At 59.6% G+C, this 12,416-nt stretch overlaps 1 protein-coding gene across 2 annotated transcripts in view; it reads right to left on the reverse strand.

The window, feature by feature from the left end:
* NHSL3 (NHS like 3) overlaps positions 1-12,214 on the reverse strand; it is a 29,821-nt gene extending 17,607 nt beyond the window's left edge. The window contains exon 1 of one of the 2 annotated variants that reach the window (XM_070078802.2): positions 11,675-12,214. In XM_070078802.2, coding sequence (XP_069934903.2) covers positions 11,675-11,909 — 235 coding nt within the window. In that variant the 5' untranslated portion in view covers positions 11,910-12,214. Of the gene's footprint in view, positions 1-1,208; positions 1,427-11,674 lie in introns of those variants that run through there. The other variant, XM_070078803.2, reaches the window with a different exon arrangement.
* Between the last annotated feature and the right edge of the window lie 202 nt (positions 12,215-12,416).

The raw sequence follows: 12,416 nt of genomic DNA on the forward strand, positions 1-12,416 counted from the left end.
AGAGGAACCGGCTCCCTCCTTCCCAGCCCAGGCTCTTTCCTTAGCCCCCTGCGAGGAGGGATGAGATCATCAACTCCTGTGCTGAACCTCGAGGAATGCGGGCCATCCAAGGGACACGCGGGTGGATTCTCCCACCACGCAGGATTCCCTCCCCGCACCCCCCCCCCACCCGCGGGTACTCCCAGGCAACCCGCCTCTGCTGAAATGCCCCCATCTGGGGGGAGTAGCGGGGTCAGACCCATTACCCTGCCCCTCCCCCATCTCTGAATTCACCAGGTGAGAAAACCAGGCATCTCCAGCCGCCCCTCCTCCACATCCCTTGGGACTCCTGGGAAAACCCTGAACTGCCGCATTCGCTAGGGGAAACCAGGAATCCCATCTCCCGGCGCTAGGGCCTTCCCCATCCCTATCCCCACCCTCGGAGGCTGGAATGTGACCCGCGGAGGGATCCCGCAGCACGCTGGCGAGGGCTGCGTTCCAGCTCGGTGGCTGCATTGAAAAGGGGGAGATGCGGCGGCGACCTCGGGGACTGAGGGGGAGGGGCGGGGGACCGGGGAGAGGCCGCGGTGGCGGGGGTGGGGGTAGGGAAGGAACCGAGAGAACCAGTCTGACTCCCGATCGCGCCAGACGGAGGCGGTCCCGAGCCTCCAGCCCCTGTTTCCTGCTTCTCCTCCACCTTTGTCTCCCCTCCCTCCAGCAAACTTTCAGCCGATCGGGGGCTAGGGCCTGGGGAACAAGTGTGAGCGCCTTGCGGTCTGCCTGTGAGCCTGCCTGGGCAGTTGTGAACCCGCACCTCCGTGTGTCTAAAACGCTGGGCAGCTGTACCTACACGACCGATGCGTGTGCCTGTGCGTCTGAACTGGCTCTGCGAGCCGCACGCCAAGGTGCATGTACCTGTGTCCCACCATGGTGGCGCGGCAGTGTGGGTGCGACTGTGTTTGTGGTTTTGCGTCTGCAAGTCCGTACGTCTGGGTGGGTGTCGTGTGTGCTACCGTGGAAACTGCGACCATGGACGTGTGTGCCCACCCGCGGGCATCGGTGGGTACGTGTGTCCGTGTGCGCCCGCGAGGGGTGGGGTCTGCGAGGGGATCCTCGGCCGACCCCCGCTCACGCCCTCCAGGCCCCGGGAGGGGGCAGCAGCGGTAACGATGGCTGCAGCAAAAGACCCTCCTCCCCTCCTGCTCCGCCCCCGCCCCCCCACCCCCTACCTGCCGACCGCTTCGCCGACCGCCCGAATCGCCAGAAGCTGCGGGTCCGGGGGCCGCTGGGGGCCTTCCTCTTGTGGTGTGAGTTGCCCATGGCGGGCGCGGGAGCCGGCGAGGGAAACGGAGCCTGGCCCAGCCAGCCCGGCCGCCGGGCCCGCAGCCCCGGGAGGGAGGCAGCGAGACTCGCGGGCGGCCACCGCGGGCGCCCCCAGCCCCAGCCCGGCCACGCCCCCGAGCTCCGTGGCCAATGGCCGGGCCGAGGGCGGGCCCGAGCAGGGGCGGGGCCTCGCGCGTCCGGACGGCTCCGCCCCTCCCGGGACCTGGGAGACCTGCTGAGCCGCCCCACCCAGAGCACTCCGGGAAGTCCAGGTAGGGCAAGCGAGGCGCCCGCTCTCCCACCCTAGGGGTTGCCTCTCTGAGGACTGCAATGGAGCTAGAAGATCTAGAAGCGGAGATCAGACAGGCGAGGTTCAGCGTCCTGCTGTCGCTAAGGCCCACCAGCCACCACCCCGTGAGTGTCACGTGTCCGTGTATCTCCTATCTCTATGCCTGTGTATACAAATGTATCGAAATGACTGTATTTCTGTAGTTAAGGTATTCAAAAATGATATTAGCACGCTTTTATTTAGCACCACTGTGAGCCAGGCACTGTGGACGACTTTCATGAATCACTTCATCTCATCCACAAAACAATCCTGCAAGGTAGATATTTTTTATCATCCATTTTACAGATGGGGAAATTGAGGTTCCTTTAAGTCGACTGACTAAATTAAGCTACAGAGGCTGGGCTCAAACACAGACAGACTCCAATACCCACTGCTCCATGCCAGCCCCTCTTCCAGCTTGTCTTTGTGCATGACCTTGAAGTCCCCGTAATTGGACATGTGTGTGTATCTGTGTGCTCCAATGTACCTGTGTCCCTGAGCATGTGAGTTCCTCTCGGCACAATCACCTGCGTGTAGCTGCAGCCATGTGGCTGAGTTTGGTTTTATGTCCAGATGCATCCTTTGTGTTTCCTTATTTCACTGTGACTGTCTCAGGTGTCTTGAATATCCCTAAGCTTTGTCTATTTGAATGTGTAACCGTCTGCCTGTGTGCACGTACACGTAAATATGTTTGTGCTTTTGTGCGTTGGTATGACCACACACTTGTGTTTGTTGAGTGTTTGCCTGCATCTACAGTGAGTGGGTTTCTGTGTAAGTACTGGAGGATGTGGGTAAACCGCTGATGTCTGTATGCATCTGTGGAGCTGTGTGCCCCTCACTCATTTCTCCTTATACAAGCCTTTATTTTTCCTTTTATATATTTGAAAGGTAATGAGCTCCCACCTGCTGGTTCATGCCTGCAGTGGCCTGGTGTGGGCCAGGCTGAAAGTGGAAGCTGGGGACTCGACCCAGATCTCCCACATGAACGGCAGGGACTCACCACTTGAGCCCTCAGGGTCAGCATTGCTAGGAAGCAGGTACTCCAATAAGGGTTCCTTAACCATCAGTCCAAAAGCACAGCCCCCAAGTCTTTGCTTTTCAAAGGCCAGGCCAAGCCTTGCCTCTTCTAAAAACCTCTTATGGTGCTGGAGGATCCCCGCATCTTCACAGGTGCCCTTGGACCCAAGGACCTGCCCAGGGCCACACAGCCTGGGCACTGATTCTTTTACCATCACTCTGCCTGCCTCTCCCCCTTGCGGCAGCATGGTATCGCAGAGAGCACTGGGCTGGAAGTCCAGACACTGAATTGTAGTTCCTGTTAACTCATCTTTGCTACCTCCTGGGCAAGCCCTACCACTACACTAAGCTAGAACTTTTTAAAATTTATTTTCATTTTATTTGAGAAAGAGAGAGAGAGAGAGAGAGAGAGAGAGAGAGAGAGAAGACAGGCAGTGAAAAAGATCTATCCACTGCTTTATTCCCCAAATGGCTACAACAGCCAGGGCTGGACCGGGTTGAAGCCCAGAGCATGGAACTCACCTGGGTCTCCCTCCACACACATGAGCCACTACCTGCCTCCCAGGGTATGCAGTAGCAGGAAGCTGGAGCTGGAACCAGAGCTGGGACTCAAACCCAGGCACTGCCATGTGGGAGGCGGTGTCCCAAGCAGCAACTTTACCACTGCACCAAATGCCTGCCCCTCGGGCCACCACTTATGCCCAGTAACTCCCGGATACCTCCTCCCTCCTTGTGAAATGGAGTTAAAGCTCAACCCATCTCTCCCTGAAGCCCACCTCTTGCAAAAAGCATGAGGTTAACAACAGTACAGACCCTGAAGGGGTGGCTTCTATTCTATTGATCCATAGAAAATAGTGAGCAACTTGGCATAGAAGGTTCCAGTGTCAAAGCTGGAGGCTGGAGCCAGCTTTGTGGCACAGTGAGTTATGCAGCCACCTGCAACGCTGGCATCCCATATCAGAGTGCCTGCTCTGTTGCGGCCATTTAGGGAGTGAACCAGTGGATGGACAGCATCTCTCTCTCTCTCTCCCTCTCTCTCTCGCTCACTCTCTCTCGTTCTGCATTTCAAACAAATAAAGCTGGAAGAGACCCCAAAGATTTGCTAGCCCAATGCCTTTATTTTATAGATGAGAAACTTGAGGCCCAGAAAGGGGACAGGGTGTGGGGTAGCAGAGAGAATACGTAAGGGTAAAATGCAAATCCCTTGGCATGAATTGGGTGAGGACTGGCAGGTGCCTAGGCCTCAGCCCCACCGCTGGCCACACCCTCCTCATTGTCAGAGCTCCAGCCACACAAAACAGCTCTCCACACTCTAGTACCCACATCCAGGCTTTCACACCTGTTGTCTCCTCTCCCCTGCTTTTGTCTAGAAGACGCCTTTTCACCCTCAAGGCTCTGCTCAACAGTCGGCTCCTCCCTGGCTCGGCTCTCCGTGCACCCACGGCCCTGTCAGTGATACCCTCGGACCCAGATCTGACCACACGCTAGGGCTCCCCGGCACCCCATGTCACACCAGCCCCATACCTGCCTCACACATCTGTTTGTTTGCTTGTCTGCCTTTCCAACCAGAAAAGCTTCCTGCAGGGCAGTGACTGTCCCACACACAGTGGGTGTGCCATCCAGCAGCCGCTGGAGTGGAGACGGCAGGGCTTCCATGCTAGATGCAGTGGCAATAGTGGCACCCGGGTACTGGTGGTGGCGGCAGTGGTGGCGTCTGCATACGACCAGAGGTGGTGGCGATGGCACACGGTACTCTCACTGCGAAGGCACTGTGCGCTCCAGGATTCTGGAGGAGGAGAACTACCACAGCCAGGAGCATGGCAGAGGCTGGGCTGGGACTGCTGGGAAGAGTTAGCTGGCATGAAAATGTATGTCCAGAGGGGTGGGTGTTGTGGTACAGTGGTTAGGCACCCCATCAGCGTGCTGGTTGGAGCTCCCAGTGGCATTTCCGGCCACCACCTCTGCGTCTAGGATCCCAACATGCCCAGGCTCCAGGGGTCCATAGTGAGCCCCCTACCCTCTGCCTGGAACCCCTTGGCACCAGGCCTTGGCCAGGGAGAGGGGAAGAGTTGGTCAACCTGGCCCCTACCCTCAGGATTGAGAGCAGTGAGCTACACGGAACCCCAGAGCCAGCTGTTCCCAGCCCCTGGCAGGGACCTTGCTGATTTCAGGGCCACAGGTGCCTTGTCCATGACCACCTCCCTGGGGAAGCTGTGAGCTGTCCCTGAGAGGCCCCACTTCCGATCCGGTTTCCTACTAATGCTCTTGGGAAAGCAGCAGATGATGGCCCAGGTACTTGAGTTCCTGCCACCCAGGTGGGAGACCAGATGGAGTTCTGGGCTCCTGGCGTTGGCTTGGCCCCGCCCTGACTGTTGCATCCGGGGAAATAACCAGCAAATGAAAGACACCCCCCCCCCTCTTTCGAATAAATGAATCATTTTTTAAAAAGAAGAAGAAGAAGCAGGCGCCGCGGCTCACTAGGCTAATCCTCCGCCTTGCGGCGCTGGCACACCGGGTTCTAGTCCCGGTCGGGGCGCCGGATTCTGTCCCGGTTGCCCCTCTTCCAGGCCAGCTCTCTGGTGTGGCCAGGGAGTGCAGTGGAGGATAAGTACCTAGCTCCTGCTTTCGGATCAGCGCGGTGCGCCGGCTGCAGCACACCGGCCGCGGTGGCCATTGGAGGATGAACCAACGGCAAAGGAAGACTTTTCTCTCTGTCTCTCTCTCTCTCACTGTCCACTCTGCCTGTCAAAAAAAAAAAAAAAAAAAAGAAGAAGAAGAAGAAGAAGAAGAGGAGGAGGAGGAAAGGAAAGATATGATATGGCCCAGAATTCCAGGAGCCACGAGAGTGGCTTGAGGCTGGCTGATGCACTGGGAGAATAGCAGTAAAGGCCTCACCTGGCTTTCTGGGTAATGGGCACACTTGGAGGGTAATGGGCACACTTGGAGGAGTGTGTCCGCTCCCCTCTGAGAGCCTCCTAGGAGCCAGGCACGTGGCCGCAAAAGTCAGCATTTAATCCCTTGGCTGGCTGAGCTGCTCCCCAGTGCTCCCACACACACACCATGCGAAGCACGGAGCTGCCCCCAAGGACGGTGAAGCAGCGGAAGTGTTAAAAGAGGAGGAGGTGGACAGAGATTTCACACACACACACACACACACACACATACCAGCCAAGGACGCTGCCATCACCTCCATCCTTCCCCAAGTCAGCCAGGGGGCTGGAGGTGGCCTTGGGGTCTGCACGTGGGAGGCGTATGTACCGCGCCCCCCCACGCTTGCTGTGGCGGAAACAATCTACAATGGCTCCACTCACGAGCCTGCTTCGGCATGTGACAGCGCGAGCCTGGGCCGGCTTGGAGGGCTTGGGGAGAGGGGATTTCCGAGGGGCAGGTGGAGGGGGAGGCTCCTGCCAGGCCTTCTGCTGACAAAACAGAGTGGACCTTTCTGGCTGCCCAGTTCAGCTGTCAGCCCTGCCTGGGGGCCTTGGGGGGGCCAGTGACTGGGAGCCCCTCCCAGGCCTGAGGTACACTCCCAGGGGAGGTCTGGGAGTGGGAGAGGGGACGGGAGGCCCGTGGGGCCTGGCTCCCCCCCCCCCCCCAACCAGCTCTTTCGCCCCTGGCAGAGGCACCTCTCTGCGCCAGGCCAGGTTTTTCTTTTCCGTTTGAAGTCTGAACAAAGGAGTGGCGCAGCTGAAGTTGTGCCGGTAGGTGTGGGCTCCTGCTCCGCCTCTGCCACTGGAAAGCATGTGACCCTGAGCAAGTCACTTCCTCCTCCGGGCCTCAGCTGCCCAGCTGGACATGCCAGGAGGGCTCCCAGTGCATCTCCGGCCACCACCTCTGCGTCTGGGATCCCAACATGCCCAGGCTCCAGGGGTCCATAGTGAGCCCCCTACCCTCTGCCTGGAACCCCTTGGCACCAGGCCTTGGCCAGGGAGAGGGGAGAGTTGGTCAACCTGGCCCCTACCCTCAGGATTGAGAGCAGTGAGCTACACGGAACCCCAGAGAGCCAGCTGTTCCCAGCCCCTAGCAGGGACCTTGCTGATTTCAGGGCCACAGGTGCCTTGTCCATGACCACCTCCCTGGGGAAGCTGTGAGCTGTCCCTGAGATGCCCCACAACTTCCTCTTTGGTCACACTTCTTTTTACTTAAAAATTTATTTTTATTTGAAGGAGAGAGTAACAGTGAGACAGAGAGAGAGGTCTTCCATCTGCTGGTTCATTTCCCAAATGGCCACAATGGCCAGCACTGGGCAACACTGAAATCAGGAGCCCAGAGCGCTATCTGGGTCTCCCACGTGGGTGGCAGAAACCCAAGTACTTGGGCCATCTTCCACTGCTTCCCCGGGTCAGTAGCAGGGAGCTGGATCTGAAGCGGAGCCACTGGGACTAGAACAGACACTCTGACGTGGGATGCTGGCATCGCGGAGGGCACAACGTCGGGCCCTGGTCACACTCTGACCCTTAATGACTTGCTCAGTGTTTGTCACCCTCCCCCACATACACAAATTATAAGGTGCATGAGGCCCAGGACCCTGGATGGACCCCGTTCACCCCCACGACAGTGCCCAGCCATGGCAGGTACTTATTGTGAAATATATGAGAGAGGCTCCCTCAGCCATCGGAGCCCAACGCCTGTCATTTCATAGGGGCCTGGAAGAGGTAAACAAAGCAACCACCCTGTCACGTTCGTATTGAGGAACCCCAGACTCCTTTATGGAAAGGATGCATCCCATAGAAAGGGACCCTGGCCCCCATTCCATGGGTCCAGGCCCCACCCAGGCTGAAGATGCAAGAAGGAGGTCAGCACAGCATCCCATTCTCTCAGCAGCCTGCTGGGGGGGGAGGGAACGACTCATTCCTCCTGGGAATACCCCAGAGGGAATGACACTAAGCCAGGCCCTGAGAAAGAAGGAGGGACAGCACAGGCAATGACAAGAGGGGACAACACCTGGAGGGTTCACTGAAGGGCAAACAGAAGCCATTCTGACCTTAGGAAAATGCCCATTACCCAGAAAGCCCCTGGGTGCTCACTCAGCTGTGAACGCCACAAAGTCACTTCCCTGGTGGACTCCCTCTCCCCATCTTCCCGGGACGTCCAGGCCACTGGACGCAATGTCTGCTGGGCCTGGCCAAAGCCTGGCCCTCCTTGCCTGGGTTCCCATCCACTCCCACCCCCATGCCACCCTCACCCCTGCCAGCCTATTCTCAAGCTCTGAGAATCCTAGAACCAGCCAGGGTCTCCGAGGCCCTTGAACCCCAGCTCTGTCAAGACAGGGTCTGCAGGGCCTGGAGTGGGGCAGGCTCTGCCCACCATCATACAGCACAGCATAGCTCACACTCTGGTTCTCTCCAAACTCCAGGCCAAGGACAGCACTTCCAGAGCAAGCGGCCAGAGGGGACTTGGAAAGGCCCCAGTGAGTTCATGGGGTTAAGTCCACGGGGCCTGGCAGGGTAGGGCCACACATCCATCTCCCGAAGGCTGATCCCATCTGGGACTCTACAATGGCTACTCCCCTCCAGAGTCAGAAACACATCCAGTGTCGTATTATTTTGGTTGCAGAGCGTGGCCTTCGGAAGCACACGGAGGGGCTCTGTCATTGGTATCCTGTGACGTCACTCCCACAGGGGCAGGGACCTTGCCTGTGTTACCTTCCAGGACCCCACACCTTGAACGATGCCTGCAGCTGCGCGGTAAAGCACGAGGCTTTTTCAGATGAAGGAAGCTGAGTGAGTGACCTTGAGCCACTTACTTTCAGCCCACAGACCACTGCCCACCTCCCGGATTGTGTGCAGGCAGCACAAGACTTTGGAGAAAATGCCCAGCCGGGGTCTGGCGCACGGCAGCCCTCCAGGTACTTCTCTTCCTCTTCCAATTAGCCAGGACCCTGCCTCCTCCCGTACTCTGCTCACCTCCTCCAGGAGCCCTCCCCGATTATCTACCAGGCTCCGGTCCTGGCATCTGTCCCAGATACATTTCCTCCCCACACACTTTGATGGCAGTCCAGGTGATATTTCTGGAAAATATGGATTCTTGTTTGTTTTTGCTTTTCAAACTCTCTCAGGTCTGACTCCTCCCATGGGTGAGAGGTAGGACTCCAAGCTTCTGTGAGTCTCATCCTCTGGGGTATCTGAGGGGTAACCGGGTGAGCTGTTTCCCAAACACAGATCAGGGTGACTGAGCTGATAATGCCCAGGACCCCCGCATTGCAACAGCGCGCCTGCCACCATCTGGCCCGCACTCCACAGCTCACAGAGCGCTGAGACGGCTGTTAGCTAATGTGACCCTCCCAGGAATTGTCCCTACTTCACAGATGAGAAAACTGAGGCTTGCAGAGGGGAGGAGCCCGTTCCTTCCTGATCCAGTCCTTAATGTTCAGGGGATGAACTTTTGTAACTGCTCTCATGAGATCCTCAGAGTGATGGAAAGGCCATCCCTCGGAGACTCTCCCCTTCCCCATGAGGCAGTCCTGGGAGCAGTGAGCCCACAGAAGGTGCTGGTCCGCTATCATGGGTCTTGCTAATAACCGGGCCAGTATTTAACCCCTTGGGGTGGCTGTTGTGGTGCAGAGGAACCTCCTACGTCCCATGTGGGAACACAAGTTCAATCCCAGCTCCCTGCTGCCTGGGAAGCAGCAGATAATGGCCCAAGTACTTGAGTCCATGCAGGAGACCAGGATGGAGCTCCTGGCTCCAGCCTCAGCTGTTCTGGCCATTTGGGGAGTAAACCAGTGGATGGAAGAGATAATTCTCTCTCTCTCTCTCTCTCTCTCTCTCTCTTTCTCCCTACCTTTCAAATAAATACATAAATCTTTAAACCCTTACTTGCCCAACTCTGATACTCCCCCTCCCCAGAAGTACCTGGAAGGCTGCCACGTGCCAGACCCCAGGAGGGTGGGCTGGATGAGAACCTCACCCCGACCCCTGCTCTGGGTCCTTGGGAGAGCCAGCGATGCAGCGCCAGGGTTGGAGGGAGGTGATTGGCATTTACATCTCAGTGTGGTCAAATAGAGCACGCACTGTCCCTGAGCCTGAGTTTTGTCACGTGCAAAGGGGATCCAACAAGATTAGGGCTAGAAGGCTACTGACACAGTCCATACACATCAGATCTCCTCTCCCGTAGGTCCACACGGGGCTGCGAGGGCAGGGGAAATCCTGGAAGATTCGAAAGGAGTCTAACCTGCATCTCCTGGGTCTTTGGTTCAGGGACCGGAATGGAGGCCACAATGACCTCCCCCTGCAAAGGCCCCCGACCTCTGAGGAACTTTCTGTCTGCCCCCAGCTCCCAAATCTTCATTCTGAACATTCTCCCTCAAAGAGTTAAGCTTCCTTTGGGTTGCCCCTTCCTGGCCAGCCGTGCCAGTGGAGATTAGAGATCGGATTTATTTCTCTTAATAAACAGAAAAGAAGTTGGGCCAGGCGGGTGACAAGGAAACAATTGGAATAATAGGAGGCTGGAGCAGAAGGAACAGGACTTCCTCCAGGCGGGCCTCGGGAAACAACAGCCGGGGGCAGGGAGGTATCGCCCATGCACGTGGGCTCACAGCGGCCGACCTGCTGCCCAGGAAGCCCGGAGCCACCTGATACCCAACACAAGACAGGGGGACCCCAAGCCCAGGCTGCCAGAGCAGGGACCTGCAGGGCTGGAGTTTCCCGGCACGCGGCTCCAGGCTGGCCTCTCAGGGTCTGCAGAGGGCCCACCAGTCTTCTCCCTGCCAGTCCTGCCAGTCTGACCACCATCCGTCCTGCTGCAGTTCTGCCCCATGCCTTCTTAAGTGAGACATGGATGACTTCAGCCTGAATCCCTGTGGAGCAGCCCCGGGCCAGGCTCTGTGTCCTGTCAGGGCTGCAGAACCCCCTGAAATACCCCTCACCCTGCCGGTCCAGCCCCAGCACCCCGACTCCTAGTTGTGGCTGGGCCGCAGGAGAGCAGGGCCCTTATCCAAAGGGAAGATCAGGCCGGATGCAATCAAACAAGAAGCTTTCCACCCTCTTCCTGACCCTGAAAGTGTTCCTTCTAATTCTCCCAAGGAGGTGGTTAAAGGACACGGGCAGGGTAAACACAGGCCGGATGGGCTGGGCGGCCGCGCGCCGTCATTTCCTCACCTTCACCCTGGCGTGGAGGGACAGGCCAGGTAGATGTCCCAGGACCAGGATGCCAAGCCCCAAGGGACCCCCACCCTCCTGCGAGACTCAGGCAAACACCACAGAGGCAGGAAAATGAGCAACGAACCAAGCAAGTGGCCCCAAAGTAAAGTGCCCCAGCTGGGTTGGCATGGGCCACCTTCCCCTCCCCTCAAGAAGGGCTCCGGGGCTCCAACTCCCAAAGGCGGAATGAGCTGTCGCTGAGACACTGCCTCACCATCGAGGGTGGGTCTCCGCCTCCCCCAGCCGTGAGCACACTTCCAACACTGGCATGTTTCTACCCCAGGCTCGGAGATGAGTGCTGGGGAGGGGGCGTGGGGTCATCCACGGTCAGCTCACCACCAGGAGCTGCAGGTTTGTGGTTTGCTCCAGGGGGACAGGCAAGGTGGCAAAAACTAACACTGTCAAGAAGCTAAGGTGCCCCAAGCTGGCTCCTTTGCGGGGCTGGGGACAGAGCTTTTAGATGCAGAGGGACACCCCCCCACACCCGGACATGGACACCCAAGGCCACCTGCCTCGCCCCATGGGCCTCAGGCCAGAGTCAAGTCTCTGAGCCCCTGACTCAGCAGAGGGCAGAACCTGGGGGAGCCTGGGGGAGGGAGACCGGCCTCACCGCCAGCACTTCCTGCTTAAGCCAGGGGATCCCGGCCCCAGGCTGGCCAGGGGGTCTCCTCCCCTCGGAGCGAGGCGGGACTGGGTGTGGAAAGCGCTGGGAGGGCGGAGGGACAGCGCAGGATGGGGGTGCTTGGTGAGCCCGGAGCTCTTCACGGCCCCCAGACCCAGGGGCCGCCCCCACCCTCCAACACATCTCAGACTCCCGCGGAGCCACCGCGGCCGCACCCTCGGCGCCGCCAGGCGCCCAGCCCAGGTAGGTGCCCGGCCGCCTTACCTCGGCCTTTGCCCTTGGCCCTCTTGGCCTTGTCGTCCGCCTTCTTGGCCCGGGGGGTGGTCGACTCGGCTCCCTCGGCCCCCGTCGCCTTCTTCTTGCGCCGCTTGCCCCGCAACCAGCTGAAGGCGCGGCGGAGGCCGGACCCGCCGGAGCGGGACTTCTTCTTGCGCGGGGGGCCTCCCGGGCCCCCTGGCTCCTCGGCCGCAGGTGCGGCAGGGGGCGCGCGGGCCGCCATGGCGCGGCGGGCGGACCCGGCGCGGGGCTCAGGCCGCCTGCGGCGCGGCGCCCATGCGCCCGGGGCGGCCGCCGCGCGAGACGCCCGGAGAAAAGTTTGGGCGGCGGAGACAGAGCGAGCGCTGCTGGAGCAGCCGGGAGGGGCCGGCCGGGCGGCGGGCGGGGCGCCGGGGCCGGCCGGGAGGGAAGGAGCCGGGGAGGGAGCGGCCGCGGGGCGGGAGCGGCGCTGCCGGCCGCCCCTCCCCGCGCCCCGGGGCCCGCGGAGGGCGAGGTCCGGGCGCGGGAGGAGGTGGTCCCGGGAGCCCGCAGTGGAGCGGACCGCTGGGGCCCAGAGGGCGGTGTCGCGGGGCGGGTCCGGGAGGGGGGCTCCGAAAGGGTGGCAAGCGGGTGGGGACAGAAGGGGGAAGGGGAAGCAAATGCAGGGGTTGGACCCCGGACGGGCTTGGTCTGCGGAGAGATGGGGGTTCTGGGCTTCTTTTCCTGGAAAAAGAATATTAAGATAATTCTT

Source organism: Oryctolagus cuniculus, chromosome 7, assembly GCF_051225735.1.
Source record: "Oryctolagus cuniculus isolate XC-2025 breed Fujian yellow rabbit chromosome 7, ASM5122573v1, whole genome shotgun sequence".
Taxonomy (NCBI): domain Eukaryota; kingdom Metazoa; phylum Chordata; class Mammalia; order Lagomorpha; family Leporidae; genus Oryctolagus; species Oryctolagus cuniculus.